Here is an 18,136-nt window from a genome sequence, read left to right as displayed (position 1 = left end):
CCTATGTACATGCGGTTAAAGTCTGGCCTATAAAACTACATTAAAACACATGTTCTGTCCAATTTCGCGAGCACAGAAAGCGGAACACATCAAATCCCCATTCCGCACCAAATGTCACCTACCTGAAAATAGTTGGCCCTCACAAGTATGAGCCATGGTGACAAAAATGACAGCACTAAATACTTAAAATTGTTGGCAGTTTTAATTACTGGATGGATGTGCTTTTAAAACACGTAAACGGCTTATACTATTTCATCCAATCAGAGCTGTCACAGGCCTCTATCCTCATTCAGGGAGCACGTGATTATGATTTAGTGTAGTGGAAGATACAGCTTTGGAGTTCACAGAAATCATTATTGTGTCCAACCCAAAGAGAACTATATATGAGATTTGTACTTTTAGGGTTCTGAGGATTGTTTGAACATTATTTCATTAATGCCCCGTCAGTAATCAATCACGGTAATAATCACACGGGTAGGCATGATGTTTAGGTCGTGCAGTCCTATTAATAATCGACTGTAGAATGAACAAATTTATAAAGTCTCTGATTGGAGAGAATAAAACGTCATGCACTCCATCACAACGCGGGTATGAAAATTTGCCAAGCGACCTTTGGATCTGTTTGGGTTCGGACAGAGTAGAACTCAAATTGTGGTTACGCACTGGTCTGCAGGTTTGTACCCAGTCACCTTGTTTAAACACGTTTCATTTTATGAAGCATTATTTCAGTGGTAAAGCGTTTTGCCTTTTCTTTCCACCTGAATACATCTCCAGCCTCTACATCAGACCGCTGGGATAGACAGCTAGAAAGAAGTCGATGGCGTGTCAACCTGATCTGTCTGCCTGCCAGCCATTAACTCTGATGAAGTTTTCCTGGTTATGGCATATGCTCTTCAATTGCTTTGAGAACTGTACTGAGGAATACGCCTATGGCTTATTCCACTGTAAGCCACTCACACGCCTGGCAAACGGGACAAAGAAGGGTGTCAGTGTGATTTCCCAGTTTTTTCTCCGTGACCCTTGTCGCCAAACATGACAACGCCAACGAAAAAATCGAAAGTTGATCAGTAAACGTGACACATTACAAAAAACGATTAGTTCTCTTTCCATGATGGATACGGAATGTGGCAATAACCATTTGTCAGTGGCTTTTGAACATCGAGTTTCGTGCATCTTACCGTCGGAATACAGCTTCTACTGCATTAACCAGATGACAGTCAGGCACAATTCGCATTGCCTCCATATCTCAATTTGGGGATGTCTGCTTTAGGATCAATCAGTTTTGCAATCTTTTCTTGTATCCCAGGAACCAGCTGAATGGTGTTTGTTGTCAAAGTGTGAGTTTGTACTAATGGCAGTCCATTAAATATTGTACGTTTTAGCCACAGCTCTCCGCCTCTGCCTGAAGTGTCAGGACATTATATTCAGGGGTGAACGTGGAGATGGCACTGCCGCTTTTCATGAAATTCAAGCACCTTTGTTGCATAAGGGACGACTATTTTGTTGTCAAAATATACATAAAAACTCCATAGTTCACTATGCTGTATTCTCTTAAATCGTGAACATATTCCTGACGTCTCATTTGACATGTTTTGCTAAAACAGTCCGGATGGACACAAAGCTTAAGAACCTGAATTAGACTAATATTATATTTACAAATAGTAGACGAGCTTGGTTGTCGAAAGTTGTGGACTGAACCGAGAAACGTTTATCCAGCAAATGAGTTAGCCTTGCGACCTTTGACGCCAAGCCCTGTGACCTTGAAGATGGACCCAGCCAGTGGTGTTTTCTCCAGTTGTGCCGGGGTCATTTGGAACTGCGATGATGTGACGTAGAGGTCAGTGAAATCTTTCCCGCCGAAACAACAGGACGTTATCTTTTCACACGGGAACTTCACAGTTCGGATCACCTTTCCTGACAGATAAAACATCAATCTATGTTAATAACGAAACGATATCATCAACATTATTGATTGCATGTCTGTTGCTTCCTGAAAAATCAATGTAATTCAAGATGCATTACGGCAGGATGTAACGCGGTAATTTACAGTCAGAGCGAAAGGAATCTGACTACATGTATGAAGAAACCTGACCACCCAGTCCCATGTTTCGCCTTGGTGGTTGAAGATGATTGCTAACACGGATCTTCACGGAACCAATTTAGTGCCATTTTAAGTACATATAGAAAGTTCTTGAAAACAAATATTCAATCTCAGTTATCTGCTAAAACAAAATTCCACTGGGTGCCAAATAAAAATAATGGTGAAACCGAATGAATGTTGTTTGTTTTTAAAAAAAAATAGTAAACGGACTCGTACGGCCGACTAGATTATGCATCTGCAGGTGTGGGGGTTAATTAAAAATGGTTTACATGTGACAATGAATTCAGATGACTGGTTTGCCTGAATTTTTGATCACATTAACCTGAAATATAACCTAAAACAGTACATGAAACTCTTTAGTGAGTGAGTGAGTTAAAATTTAAAGTCACTTTGGCAATATTTCAGCCACGTCGTGACTAAAACAGTATATAGAGTAACAATAATGAAAGATTGATTATATAATCCTGTCAACAAAGGACAGTAAAATGACTAGAATATCACAGATATACAAGTAAAACTAGAAATGAATTCTAAAATATTTAGCGATAGGGGATAACACAATATAAAAATAGGCTATAGATCGCCAACAACGGAAGGTAGATCACCACACTAAGGACCAAGGGGACTTACAGTACCTTTGCTACCTGCATGGACCCTAGTTGGATTTACATCATCCCTTCGGTTGATGGCGATTGTAGGAAATTTTAGCGAAAATTTTAACAACAAGAATACTACATTTAAAAATCCTGGTACGTTTACACTGACTTTGAACGATGTGGGACTTACGTACCCTCTCAGGAAGACAATATGTTTACAATACTTCAACCCCCTTCGAGGGTACAGCCACAAACAGCTCAACTTCCAAGTTTAGCTACCAAACATTAAAATACATCTATCTACAGAACATTTTGCTCAGAAGTCAACTAATAGATCAATTTCCTTTAAAAATCCAATAATTAAATGAGAACTAACTGTGTTAAAAAGATTTTTAACTGTTTTAACAGTAAAATATTTATCCCTTGTGATAGAGAATTCAACACAGTCAAGCAGGATATGCTTGACTGTGACTCTCTCATCACAAGGGATACAGAACGGAGGATCTTCACCTTTCAATAAGTATTTGTGAGTATATCTAGTATGGCCAATGCGACATCGTCGCATGATGACCTCTTCAGATCTGGACTGAAAACCCAAGTAGGTGTAACCAGTGTAGGGTTTTATTTCATGTAATTCATTGATACCTACTTGAGTGCCCCACCTCTTCTGCATCAGATCACAGATGTAAGTTCCAATGCTAGCTTTGTAATCCGAGCAAGGAACAAGAAGTGGTGTCACGGACTTGTTGAGTGCTGCCTTGGCAGCAAGATCGGCCATTGTGTTACCAGAAATGCCTACGTGGCTAGGTAACAAGCAGAGGACGATGTCGTATTGGCCAGTAGCAAGACCATTATATATTTCAATAATTTCTATTAAAAGTGGATGTTTACACGATAAGTTTTTTGCCTGAAGGCAAGAAAGAGAGTCTGAATAAATTATATACTGTTTATGTTTAGGGTGTCTTTCAATATGTTTAAGAGCCGTTAATATGGCATTTGCTTCAGCTGTGAAAATAGAGGCATTGTCCGGTATTCTAGACGATATTGTTGTAGAACCAATGACAGTGGCACAGGCCACAGCGCCACCGCCCTTGGACCCGTCTGTGAACTAGGATTTGTAATTGCTATATTTACTTTTTAACTGATTATATCCTTGTTTGTATTGTAATTCATTTGTTTCGGATTTCTTAAACATTGTCAGGGTGAGGTCAACCTCTGGCCTTACCAATTACCAAGGAGGAGACTAAACTCTTTAGAACTTTCAGGAACAGTAATAGTCACTCAGGTAGATTTGATCTCTAGGTGTCCAATTAGGTCTGGTCTCTGATTGAAAAACACGTCATGTATTTCATCAAAAAGGAGATTTTTGATGTCAAGAATGTTCTCGTCACGATATTGCTGCAATATTGCCGATGTGACGTCCATCATTTACTCACTCACAAAGAAGGAATGAATATTTGACAAGCTGCTTTTGGATCTGTTTGGGTCCGGACAGCGAAGAACTCAATTTGTGATAATGCAGTGGTCTGGAGGTTCTTACCCAGTCAACCTCCTTGACAGAAGGACTCGCATATGAAGTGTTCTTCCTTCATCTTGCTAAACACGGCAAAATGCCGTCCACTTTGGCGTGGTCAGCCTCCTTGAATAAACGTACATAAGAATGACAACTTCTCATCACTTTTCGGGCGTTGCCCTAAAGAATTTGTCAACACTCACAAGACTGGATTCCTCCATTCTCTCCTCATATGAAATACCGAAATGTAAAACATTTTCTCATTGCATTGTGTTGGAACAGAGATTACGTGAGAAGATATGACGTCAGTAACCTCTGTGGGAAGAGAATGGGATTCCTCCTCACTCGAAAGATTCTCACATGCTCGAATTCTTACATCATTCAGCAATAAACTGAGCATAGTACTTGGTTTTCCTTCATTGTTGTAAACTGTGCATCACAATTGTGTTGATGCAGGCGATCAGATCATCTGAAATCTCATACAAGTATGCTCAATAAGCGTAAGTAAATGAAAATACTACAACGGTAACATCTGTACTAGTCTCTTCAGATATATGGTTTCAAACAGACTTTGAACTGGGACGATGTTTCTATGGTGGTCCCTGACTTTTGTCATGACGTCGATTGCCATTTATAACAACAGTTACTGCGTGTCCTTACCTGTCTCGGGATCGAGTCGGGTAACTTTCCCTGCGTCACAACAGGCTACCCATAATTTTCCCTCTGTGTCAATGACCATTCCATCAGGAAACCCCATATCTGAGATTTCAGCAGAGCTGAAGTCTGCTACAGTTCTCTTATTGCCTGAAACAAAACAGTGAGGTAGTTTCTGATGCCAATCAAAGTTCATCATAGAACTGACAGAAGCGGAAGCCATTCGCTTTTGATGGAGGTAGCCTGTATATTCACTCATCTAAATAGTAATACTTATTGCAGGGACCCGTATCTTCTTTCTCCCAAATGAATGACAGTGAACTTTTACACGACATACCTTAACGTTAACAGACTTTCTTAAGATTATGGCAATTCCCTCACCAACGAAATGCTTGCGAGGGTGGTTGATCCGTCTCAGTTTTGATGGTACTTAACTGATGGTTGCTGATTGGCTTCCATTGTATGCAGTGAGTTGTTCTAGCTTGGGTGATAAAGCATAGGTGAACTCTTTTCAATGAAGGTACACAAATGAATAGAAAATATTAACACACTCCACATTTCTAAACATGGATGTGGATGAAAGTCCAGATTCCTCTGACAATTCTGAAGAAGTAGATGTAATTTTCTCATCCGTTGGAAATGAATAGCACAGTGAAATTTCATGAAGTTTGCAGAGCCCAGTACACTCGTTGTTTGACAGCGCGAACATGCATTCAATGGTGGATCCGTGTTAGGTCCTGTTGTATTCAACTGCTATATCAAGCCACTTGGGAACGTCATCAGAGATCACTCTTTGGACTTCCATGGATACACCGACGATCAGCAGTCGTATGTGGCGTTTAGGCCATCAGATGCTGGCACAGGAATCCGACTGCATAAGCGACATTCATGATTGGATGTCTGCTAATTATCTGGAACTTAACAAGGGCAAAACAGAATCCAACAACAGCTCTCCAAGATTCCAGTTACCATTAACTTGTCTGTGAACAAGATCAGTGTTCCTCCAGCTACAACTGTCAAACAACTGGACATTATCCTAGACAGAACCATGTCTGCCAAATATCAGACACTGAACACAGCCAAAGCCGCAAACTTTCACATCGCTGCCATCGGCAAACTCCTAAAGTACCTTGAAAATGAAACTTGCACAATTGTGATTACGTCTCAAGGAACAAGCAGACTCGATTACTTCAACTCTCTAGTGTTTGTGCCTGGAGAAATCCCTCACTAGCAGAGAGTTCTGAACAAGATTGTTCGCTTTGTCACCAGAACCATTGTTACATTACGTCAATTCTCAGGGATTTACACTGTTTGCCCATTAGACATCGGATCAGTTTCAAGTTACTCCCCTAGACAGTAAAACGCTCTCTATTTAGAGTTATCGCATACTTAGTTAAAGGACCTGCTATCGGTCTACCACCCATCCAGATCCTTACGCTCTACTCAGATGGAGCAGCTGGTTGTTCCATCAACATCAACAAAGCCTGGAGATCGAGCATTGTCAGTAGCAGCTCCCACCATGTGGAATATGACCCCTTGAAATCAGGAGCAGTGACTTTTAGCAATTAAATTGCAATTATTATTATTAATTATTATCTGAGAGAGCACAAATTGTAAATGAAGCTTGTTTCAACAGTGAGCAGTGAGGCGTGGAGTCTTGGGTGTAGTTTGTGGGTCGGGTGTTACTGACAGTCGATGATAAGCAGAACTAAAGAATCCTTCCAAGTGTAAGTCAGTGTGTGATCTCTTTTTTTCAACAGAACCAATCTTTATATATATGACACACAGTCGAGAATATTCCAGCAAACCGCGACCATGTCGTCCTTTAGTCAGAACGTTCCCGAACAGCTTCCGCGATTTGAAGTAAACAATAGCTAGCCAAGGTCAGGTAGCTGGAGCACTAACAAGAAGGCCTGCTGCTAAAATACTATTGTTATAAGGTCAAAATTGTATCCATGATAAATAGTGTGGTACAGAACATTGACACTAGAGTTGCTATTTCTAGAAATAAGATTAATACCCAATCGTCGGGAAAGGAGAATATGTCAGTAGATGAATAAATGAGATTTATCAAGGAAGATTCAATGATGGGAGTTAATGGAATTTTCCCGATCACGAGGCATACGTGAGACCATGGAATGATGTAACTTTTAACAAATCAGAGGGATTGAATATGGTCATTTGACAAGGTTGGAGCAGGTTCGACCACCTTAAAAAGATCCCGTCAGCACCAAAAGCAGTGCGGGCGCGTGTTACATTTGGCAGAACGTTCGAACACCAGGATTGTACATTTCCATAGTTGGGATAGAACTTATCCATCTTGTCCAGGCCACGATATCGTGTAATAAAGAAAAGGATCAAGTAAACCTATGTGAGTATAGAACCTTGTGTCGAGTGATTTCTGGTATGCCAGAGGGCCAGTACATGAATGCTATGTGTTAGTTCGGAGTCCCGGTCGTCAGACCACTCATTCCTAGATGTAGCAGCCCGGACAGACCAAGCGAGTATGCAACCAGAGCTTACATCACCCCCGACATGTCAGAACGGCCACCGTAACAGGTGACTGGTAACATGGTTACTAACACCCAAATAGCCAGTTACGACACTATTGCCGCGATACGAAATGTGATCCATAATAACTATCCCTCAAAACTTTAAATATTGTAACCCAGTGATAAGTATCACTTAATCAGTGATAATACAAATTACAGAAAACACACTCGTAAGTGTTGTTAAAATATTGTCTTCCTGAGAGGGTACATAAGTCCCTAGACTGTCCAAGTAATTTTCAAACTTACCAAGATTTTTTACTTAAGAGTTTTGCGATTTTAATTATTGTCCGCAATCGCCGGCTGCAAAAGTTATGATGTAAATCCTGCTAGGGTCCACGCAGGTATCAAAGGGTTGCAATGGTACTGTAAGTTCCCATGGTCTTAAGTATAGTGATCAACCTTCAGTTGCTGGTGATCGGTGATCTTGGTATATATCTTTATGATAGCGTACTAGTTTTAATTTACGAGCGGTGATATTCTAGTAGCTTTTCTGTACGTTGATGACAGGTTGTTTTCGTTATACATTTATTGATTTGAATATTGTTGAACTGTTCTCTTCACGATATAACTGCGATATTGCCGATGTGACGTTAAGTTTTAACTCGCCCACTCATTCTTTCCAACATTTTTATGTGCATGTTGGAGCTATTATTCACTGATTCTCGCCGTATCTCGCCTTCCCTCATTCGTGAAATTTTGATATGTCTTGAAGACGCCTACCATGTCTTTCAAGGTTGAAACGTTGATGCCACAGCTTCTGAGCAAGAGCTGTATGGGACACTTTGAAATCTTGATGAAAGGAGCTTACTCTTTGTATCGTAAATGTTGGAATGTCGCTCAACGTGAGAAGAAAGGTCACTATGAAAACTGAGATCATTGTTCCTTATTTCATACCTCTGTAGTCACCGACCCGTTATGCATGGTGTATCTCCTTAACTTTAAGTTCAGATTTTTCGATTTTGTCACCGGGAGCAAGGTTTATACCTGTATGATTGAAGACACACACATTAGCTTCTGGTGCAATTTTTTCACGTAGTAATTCTACAAGGTGTTATCAACAAGGAAGTGCAGCATTGTACCTAATTTTAGTAAATATTATATAATGTTTGATGTAACGTTAGATAAATTTCTAAAGTGATATAATTACAAAGTGTTATTACATTTATTCCTAACACGATAAGTTCAGAGATGTACAGCTTTGAAAAATTTTGAAATGTTTTGACAGAACTGCACAACTCTGTGGCCTGTGGTTACAGTGTTGTAAGTCCACTTACTGACAGTCCCAGCAGTAATGTCAAAGTTGAACGCATAGATCTGCCTGGGTAGAGAGTCGATGTAGTACATGATAGTGTTGTCGCCAGTCCAGTCCATGCCATTGCCGAGGCTGATGTTACTTAGGTGCTTTTTTATGCACCCATCAGCATCCAGGCTGTACAACGAACCGTGATACTTCGGCCACTTTAGGGGGTCAGGACCCAGGTCATCTTTACCACAGTAACCCGATCCTGTGTTGAAAGTATTACATGGTTATTCTCGCATAGCTTGATTCACGTAAAGTCAAATACTACTTTATGTTTATAAGACAGTATATCAGTATGATCATGTAAGTCTAGCTTTACACTATCTCAAAAAGGTGGGTCTGTAAACCATTTTACAAATCGCGACGTGTGTGAAGCAAGTTTCCACTTTAATGAAATCTGAAAGAAGGAACTGGCACTAACAAAGCACTGGGGTTCGGACACAGGTTCCCGGCGTCCCTAATTGCACAGTCACCTGCAGTGCCTCAGACTACGTGACCATTGCTAATTGTCAAACAACACTAACCCATATATTCAAAACGAGGAGTATACTGCATTTTCCGGGTCCCCGGAAGTTAGGGTTAGGCTGGTTTTGGGGACGCGTAAAGTGGAGGTGTCCCAAAACGAGACACAAGAATATATGAACCTACCAATCCAGAGTCTACCTGAAGAATCCACTTTGCCGTCATTGAGCATTCTAGGGTCGACCTCAACCTTGGCAATGCTAATGACCTTGCCATTGACCCAAGAGTCCAAGATGGCGAGGTCTGTACGCTGACTCACCAAAAAACCACGCGGGATGATGACGGTCGCCGCTGAGTCTCCAGGAATAAAAGATGATGTCATGACTGATTACTCGTTCAAGGATGTTAAATGTGTAAATATGTTGAACACAACACATACAAAGTTGTGCAAAATGTAGATGTGTTCCGATATTTTGCACCTTGAGTATATCTCGGAAAATTGTTTGTGATCACGTGAGACAGAAAAAATGGACATTTTGATCGTGAAAGAAAACAATAATGTACATCTCACACACGATCACAAAATCAGGAAGAACCATTGGTTTGCTCCGTAAGCTTGCACTATGTTTAACAATGTATGCAGGAATGTTCTAGGCAGTTCCCTTAATTGCTTCAGTGTATTATAATCATGCGTGATTGAGAATTGTATAGCAACTTGGTTTTGTTTATATCATGAGAACTAGCTATTGTATAGCCTCTTGTTTCATAGGTCAAGGTACCTGAATACTAGCATTTTGTGTGATGGTCATACATCGGATAGCTTGTGTATGAAGTTGGATTAGCGTTGCTGAGGGGCGAATATTTACTTGTGTTATTCCTTTAATCACTTAAATCGGACGGTTCTACTCTGGTGACTGGTGTTCCACAGTTCATATTTTAATGATATTATTTGACCATTGTGTTGCTTGATCTTTCATCATTTGACATGCTTAGTTATGGACTAACATGTTGATAACTCGCCAATGGTTTACTTCCCTTGCTACAGCTATTTCATTCTTGTGACTATATGGCCGAAACATTACCGAAGTGCGGACTCACTCACTCACTCTTGAATGGTGCTACTTCTACTTTTATTGCAAATGCAGTGATACATTAGGTCAGTCGTTTTTTAAATACAGTTGTTAATTACAACTCGATTTGTGTTCTTTGAAATAATTATCGTCCTATGGGTTTACGTAAGTCCAAAAATATGTCAAAGTCAATTTAGCTATACACACTGTTTTAATCGTGGAATAATGTTTTATGGCTGAGGTGATGGCATAAATCCAGTGTGGGTCCATGCCATGGTTCATTCCTCCTATAGATACGCCTGAAACATTGCTCATGTGACGTTGAATAATAACTCATTCATGTTATAGTATAATTTTATTCGTGAAAATCAATGCTTATGATTTCACTCGCTGATCTCTCACAGTCTCCATTATGGGCAGACCATTGCTACAAAACTGCAGCTTTGTAACACATAAACAAACGTGCAGATTGGGATACCTGGTTATTAACAGAGATAAACTCACCCCCTAGGTTCAACTTGCTATTCTCTCCTGTGACGGCGTTGTACCTGTGGACGCCATTAGCAAACACGTCCACGTAGTAAAGGCACTGCGTTGTATCGTCCCAGTGGGGGCCCTCCACATGGTTAACACGATTCCTCACTAGGAGATCAATCTTCTCTGACATAATCTGAAGGAGAAATTACGATATGACGAGAGAATGAACATACGATGAATACACAGTATGATTTAGAAGTGAGTGAGTGAGTTTAGTGTTACACGGGACGGATGGTCCCTTTACAAACTGACACGTGATACGGTGAGTCTATCAGGTCAGAGTATTGTTAGCGGGTCGTCCGTGATGCATGTGTGCACCATTTTCGTCTTGTCATCTGTCCTGCCACGTCGTCATGAATAAATGATTAGTGTGCTAGCCGGCGCCTTGACTGTTTTCCCTTACACTGTTCACTGAAAGCATACTTGTCGACAGAAGGAGGCTTCCAAGTCTGTACCTGGTAACACCACAACTTACAGTCGTCACTGCTCAACAGCAGCTTGGAAGGTCGAATTTTGCCTTTGGGTCGAATTTTGCCTTTGGGAAATTAATTCCTCGCAATTCCTCCTCCAACGCGTTGGGAAGTTATGCAAGTGTCTGCGGACGATGGTTACGTTTACGGATATGTCGATCAAGTTCGTCCTGTGGATGCTCAATCGGGTTTAGACCAGGCCAACTTGATAAGCAGGGAAGGACACTGACTTTTGCAGTTCGTGATATAGGCACCTGTTACAGGAGCTGTGTGGGGTCGAGCTTTGCATAGAAACAGGTCCCTTCTGGCGGTTACAAAGTGGGAGTAGGTGAGATTGTAGGACTCTTCGAGGACCACGTACCTGTCCTCTTGTGTCCGCTGTTAGCAAATCAGTGTAACAGGTGAAACATCCAGATGAATCGGTCCGAAGCAGGAGTAGCCACTTTTGGTCTTCCACTCCTGGGACAATCTTGGGTCCATTTGAAGCAATCGGTCTTGAGTAGTATTAGTAATAAGGGCACGAGCTCATATATAACATATAAGTTATATAATATCAATAACGTGATCTAGACCGCCTTAGTGACAAACTCTGGAAAAACAGACACAACCCGTCTGCATTCACAAAAGTCCAATGTAGGGGCTGCCTCCACTGTGGGCTGGCCTATTTCCTAGACTAAAAAATGTTTAAATGCGTTCCGGCCGAGACAGAGACACACAAGAACTAGAAAGATTAGAAAGAATGACAAAAGAGAGTTAAAGGGTCCGTTTGTAGCCAGTCCCCCAAGGAAGAGTTAAGAAAGATGGATGTTGTTGCATTCTCCCTTGGGGGACTGCGCAGGTGCCTTCTCTCACCATGAGAGTGCCCCACTCAGAAAGGTCCTTTTCAGAGACCCAACTGATATGATCGTGATCCCTAGTTCACGAAAGTTGCAAGGGCCGCTCGACCATTGCGTCACGAAATTGTGCAAGGGAGTCAATCTGAGGCAATGGCGGGATACGAACCTATAATGCACAGCAGTGCTACTGTACACAATAAGCCCGCACCTCAACCGTTTGAGCTACTCAGGACTGAGAGCAGTAATCTCGGTTTAACAGGTCTATCCTGCATTGTCAACACTGTGATCACGTGATAGCTTTATGGCAACGAGATGCAATGCAAAGCACGATCAATAAAGAGCTGGGTCACACAGTGCGCTGGCTGATACCTGGTTGCAGTTTTATCAGTAAATGTGTGCTATATTCAAAGTAATGGTCTCAAATTATGGTCTCAGTGTCGTATTCTTGTCTAATCATGTCATTTAGGTAGCCGGAATTACACATATGTAAACTATCAGAGGGTAACAATCTTCTATCATGCCTTTGGTTTTCATGATAAATGCTTGTTAGACTTGTTGTATCCCTTGTTTTATATACTTTTTGACTCATCCTCACTTATAGAATATGTTTTATGAACCTTCGATCTAATCTTCTGTTGTATTTTTCTTGATCACCTATGATCAAACGAAACTCCTCTTCTGAGAATTTATTGTCATTGAGTGTGGTGGAAACATGATATTCTATCATTACACGATGCCATTTAGAAAGTGGTCAAATGCAACATATGTCATATTTGGGATTTCACTTTCTTAGTAAAGTACAAATGCTAGTACTTTTTTCGAATCCCGGATGGGACTCAACCGAAAAAAGAACTAGCATTTGTACTTTACTAAGAAAGTGTAATCCCAAATATGACATATGTTGCATGATATTCTATCGTATTTAACTCTGATAAGGCTAGTAATCTACCTTCATTATGTTTCTTTGCTTTATGATTCAATTTGCGAGATATAAATTTAAGCACTGACCCAACTGTTCCTGTCACTACAGCTGCTAATTCAAGTCCTAACACCACCAATGCGGCTATGACTGTTGTCAACAACCCAACTCCTACTGCTCCTAATCCCATGCTAGCTGCCATTAGGGTGTTATCAGCACCATCTATGTAGTTTAAAGTTCCATTGTATTTTTTATGTAGTGATACCCGTTTTATTTCAGATAAATGTTTCAGTCAAAATCCATCTGCACATCTACGGCTGGACACAGTCCCATTCTGTTTGTCCATAATATAGTTTATAAATTAGTTTTTAATTACAAGTCAGTTAAGTTTCGATTGATATATTTAAAGCCTATAAGGTCTCTTGAGGGAATCAAGATTATGAAAAGGAAGTCGTTGTTAGTAATTTCGGAAATGAGGTCATTTTGATTAAAAATGATGTAAGGGTTGGTTAGTGTTATTTTAATTACCCATTCAAGCTCTGTAAAATCTACTAGTGGCATTTGTTTGCATACGTTATCTTAAAAGTATAAGATGTATGGGGTGTCTTCCTCTCCAGGTAAATTGAACTCATTTGTGTCGCCTAGATCATTTTTCTGTTTTAACTGAGTTAGCCCTCAACAAGGTGGAAGGACGCTCACTTTGTATATCATCCGTTGTGCTGAGCTGGTCGAGATGAACGCATAACTCGTGGTATGGAATTACATTTGGTAATTTCGAATAAATTTTGGGGGTATTGAAATTGATGACAACCCATGCGTCTCCGCCAACGGTTGACTGATTATCATCACTGTTCCGTTTGAGTCATTTATTTAAAGCTCAGCTCCTAAGGGTTTGAAGATTTCATCATTGAGAGAATACATGCTGCAGTAACCATCTTCTGTTACGTTTGGCGAACCATTGACGTAGAACATATTATTTTTTTCGTCGATGTTTGTCCATCATGGGTAGTAAGTGATATCGCATAGTGCTATTTCCAGTTTTCAGGACAGATGTGTCAATGGCAAGTGTAAGTTGAATGGACTCACCGCTCGTTATATCCGGAAGCGTAATGTACATATTATAACATAAATCATTTTTAATAATAATATGCATAACCCCAAAGTACGTTTTCCTGAAAATGATGACATAAACGCCTGCAACTTAACACACATGAAAATCTTGCTTGATGCAGATGTTTCATATTTCAGAGCCAGATTCATGGATGTGTTTAAATATTATGGGTTTTCTGTCACAAACGTGAAAACGGTACACACGTGGTTTAACAACCCTATGCAGTTCTGGCAGAATCAATTCATTTTCTCTGTGTGGTGCGTGACGACTGGTTGTGGCTTGAAGTTGACAGACACTAGACGTGATGAACTGAGTAAATCTGTGTTTATATTTCACGGATTAGAAATTCCTATCATTCACAATCAGTCTCTAGCGGAAGCCAGCTACGAGTGGTTAAAAAAATGGGTATATTAGTCGTATCACTACTTTAAAACAAACGAGTGGGATGACCCTTACTTGGCTTTTGATGACAGCAAGGATTACCGCGTTTGGAGGTTTCAACAAGGGTCAGATGATGATTGGAAAAAAATTATTGCATCACCAGTAGATCTACCTAGTTCTATAACACGATACCAGGACACGTTACAATACGCCAGGTCGAAAGTCGACTACGTGTTCAGTGTGGGATTGTATATGGCTCCGAGCGACATGCGTCTGTGAATCAATAAAATAACATGCTACAAAAATGAAATAATCATTCCACAGCCTACCAAAAGTTTGGTATCAACACCGACGTCAACGTAACGCACTTACCATCACCTACTCAGCTGTCCACAGGACACCTCTCTGTGGCATCACCACCGGAGGCAAGGGTACGGAAATTGCCCAGTCGGCAGGTCCCCCCTCACACCGTGCAGGCAATCAACTAGTAACATATCAATCGTAAAACACTGCTGGTGGTTGGAGGTGTCGCGGTCGGCTTGTGTCTTATATGGTTAAAAATTCCCTAGCAGCAATGTACACCAACCTAACCATGGCGACGATGAATGCCTACAGATTTTGACCAAGCCACGTGGCAGTTTTACCCAGCGTGCTGAGCAGCCATGAAATGACACTTCCTAGGTTACTGGGTAGGGCTTCCAGGGCATTTACCAGTGAGTTTAGCAAGGGCCTCTCCGAGTGATTTCAAAGGTATTTTTTATCCAGTCTCTAACGTCACCATCACTTGGTGGTGTGGTAACTGATAATACAATAGTCGATATGATGAAACTCAATGCCGTCAGAAAACTGGCAAAGGTGATGCCTTGCTCACGGAACAATGTTTGAATCCTGTCTGCTTAAGTTGTATGTTCGTTCAGTATTCTATCGATTGTTTCCCAAATGCGGTTGATCTGAGTTTGAAGCTGTTCACGATTCGATGAAGCGGATTACAATCGCGCCCATCTCTCGTCTTCCCAGTTTTTATTCTCTCATTGATAAGATGCATCTCATCTTCATCTTCCGTTTGGATTTTTCATAAGCTATTTGCTCGTCGAGTTTGCTCAGTTTTCCTACGTTGTGCATAAGTTCTCCACGTACACACTGCATGGCCTGGTCTAACGGGTTCAGTTCACGATAGGTAAATTCAAAACCTGGCAGAGGTTTCTTTGTGGAGTGTTCCCAGCAGATTTTTGATACTGCCAATCAATTATGTAGCCTGTGTAATGGTATCATTGAGCGTCACCACTCTAGTCTTGGTTGTACTATATATATATATATATATATATATACTTGATACTGCCCATCAGTTCTGAAGCATGGTCCGGAGGACTCTCCACAAGTTCGGATTGTATGGTTTGCAGTTCTTGAGTGACTTTTGGGTGGATTTGCAGTTGGCCGCAGGACTTTTTGGTTTTGCGCCACCATAATCCTGCATGTTTAGTTTTTCACGTATAAATTTGGCACCATAACGACTGGTTAGAGTTAACAAAGCAAGTGGTTTTCTATTGTGACTGTGAAAGAGGTCAACCTCTTAGCATACTCGCAGTGGGATGAAATAAGGAAACTGCCGGCGATCAGACAAAACTCAATAGTCAACAACGTGGCCAGTGACCTGGATCTATACTCTGTGAATATCGGGGGGTTACCTAACCACAAAGTATGCATTATGGTTGGATATGAGATCGATGGATGATAACAGTCTACACGGTGGTGGTCAGCGTATCGACAATGGAAGCGAGGGTATAACCATACAAATGACAAAGAAGGCTCAGTCATGTGGTAAAGGGGTGCGGTATAGGGGTGAAAGGTCCTTATCATTTATGTAAAGCCCATGGCGTGGACAAACAACGATTTCAGCTTTTTAGGAGAAGAAAAAAGACTACATCAGTGAATTTAAACTGTCTGTCCCTTTCCAATATCCCAGAGGCCTGTAGTAAACTTTCTCCATCATATTTCTGTTACTTAAATATCATTAGTGGTGCATCCCCGCACACACCCCAGAGATCAAGGAGTGACCGTAAGCATAGGTATTGACACCATCTGCGGCTATCCATTGTTTTGTATCCATGGGTGATAGAGACGTCTTATTCAAAGTGTTTGAACGTTTTTTTCTCGAATAGGGCCTCTTTGTAGAGGGTATGCTTGATGTGTCGTTTTACCACATTTTTTTCACACCCTTAGCCTTTCTTATTTCAGCATCGTCTGCTTTCTTGATAGAATACATCTTAAGCCTCAACCCAACGTATTCAGCAGTTGGTGTGCCAGCACATTCATCTTTCATCTTACCTAGTACTTTCTTGTTGACTTGACTGTGCATGGAGTGATCTCTCGGGTAATCGCTGGTATTGTACATGTGTATGTTGTTTTTCATATCCTTGTGTATGTCCTCAGGTTGAATTTCCATCAACAGGGAATCCGTATCCGTGTACAACACATCACACCTATCACTGTATTGTTTCTATAGCTCGTTATAGGAGAAGTCATACATCAGGTGTTTAGACAGGTCTAGAATACACATACCAACATAGACCGGCCGATTAAGTTTAATGTGACTCTTTTTGATATGTATGGCTTCCAAGTCATCATCGAATATAGTAGTTCTATTGTACACCGCGCTGGCTATTAGTTTCTTGAGCTTGTCTTCCTCACTCAACCTGACTAGCTTTACGTTAACATGTTTTTGTAAATTCTCCATCGTTTTACCGAATACAGAGTTGTTCATGAGTTTGTACAGGTTTTTCTTGAAGTTGTTCGTGGCCAGCTTTCTCAAATCCATGTTCATTCTGAGATAGGGTTCCGTCCATGGGCTTTAGTCAGCTTCATACCAAGCGTTAGACACAGCTGTAAATTACGATAGTGAATTATATACTTTGCTTTATTCATCAAATTTGGTACCAGTTTTTCAACATTTGCTAGCAGCCCATTCATCAGGTAATGTTGGTACTCAGACATCCAGTCGGGATTAACCCTCAACTGTTTGGGTGCTAGAGCATAACTATTGTGAGACTGGTGCAATTCCTCCGGGTACTCTAAGTCCACTTCTAGGATATAACCGTTGTTTGAATCCGGTGTAATACTCATGATGTCCCCCATAATCCCCGGATGAACCCATTTGAATCCACCTGTTGGTAGATATTGACTCATAGCCCAGCTGTACAGTTTGGTATCATAGAAGTAGAGTAGATGAGTCAAAGGTTTATTAGGGTTATAGCCTTCCACATTCTTGTTGTTAGCTTTACCATAACATTTCAATACCACAGAAATACCCCTGCATAACCCATTCTCGGTAAATAGGTGCATATCATAATCTATAAATAATTCTAACTCCACACCTGTTTTCTTCAGTAAGGCATCCCATGATAGCCCAGGGAATAATACCATGCAGGATCATGCATCTCATATTGCTTTGAACAGGTTTTCCTCAATATCTCGAACACATCTGCCAGCAACAACACATCCATTTTCAAATATAAATCGAGGTAATCACCTAGATTCTTACAGCCTAGTTGTTCCCATACATTTTTCGCGTGTTCGTAATCATCTTGTGAGACAGACGCGTCAGTCAGTTTGCTGTACAATCGGTCAATAGGTGGTA

General features: G+C 40.9%; 2 protein-coding genes across 2 annotated transcripts in view; both read right to left on the bottom strand.

The window, feature by feature from the left end:
• LOC137281930 (regucalcin-like) overlaps positions 1 to 18,136 on the bottom strand; it is a 158,078-nt gene that overhangs the window by 68,533 nt on the left and 71,409 nt on the right. The window lies entirely within an intron of this gene.
• Positions 1,530 to 12,325, bottom strand: LOC137281931 (regucalcin-like). The gene is made up of 5 exons (XM_067813658.1): positions 10,753 to 12,325; positions 9,365 to 9,535; positions 8,691 to 8,921; positions 4,871 to 5,014; positions 1,530 to 1,914 (listed from the first exon to the last, which is right to left on the bottom strand). The coding sequence occupies exons 1-5, from the start codon at positions 10,913 to 10,915 to the stop codon at positions 1,709 to 1,711; spliced, it is 915 nt and encodes a 304-aa protein (XP_067669759.1). The 5' UTR covers positions 10,916 to 12,325; the 3' UTR covers positions 1,530 to 1,708.

The sequence above is a fragment of the Haliotis asinina genome, chromosome 4 (genome assembly GCF_037392515.1).
Source record: "Haliotis asinina isolate JCU_RB_2024 chromosome 4, JCU_Hal_asi_v2, whole genome shotgun sequence".
Taxonomy (NCBI): Eukaryota; Metazoa; Mollusca; class Gastropoda; order Lepetellida; family Haliotidae; genus Haliotis; species Haliotis asinina.
This window is presented reverse-complemented; position numbering and strand designations above follow the sequence as displayed.

Coding starts and splice junctions, on each gene's coding strand:
- LOC137281931 (XM_067813658.1), bottom strand. CDS start 10,915: ATGTCAGAGAAGATTGATCTCCTAGTGAGGAATCGTGTTAACCATGTG. Junction 9,536..10,752: donor TAGCAAGTTGAACCTAGGGG/GTGAGTTTATCT, acceptor TTATTCCTGGAG/ACTCAGCGGCGACCGTCATC. Junction 1,915..4,870: donor CCGACTCGATCCCGAGACAG/GTAAGGACACGC, acceptor TTTATCTGTCAG/GAAAGGTGATCCGAACTGTG.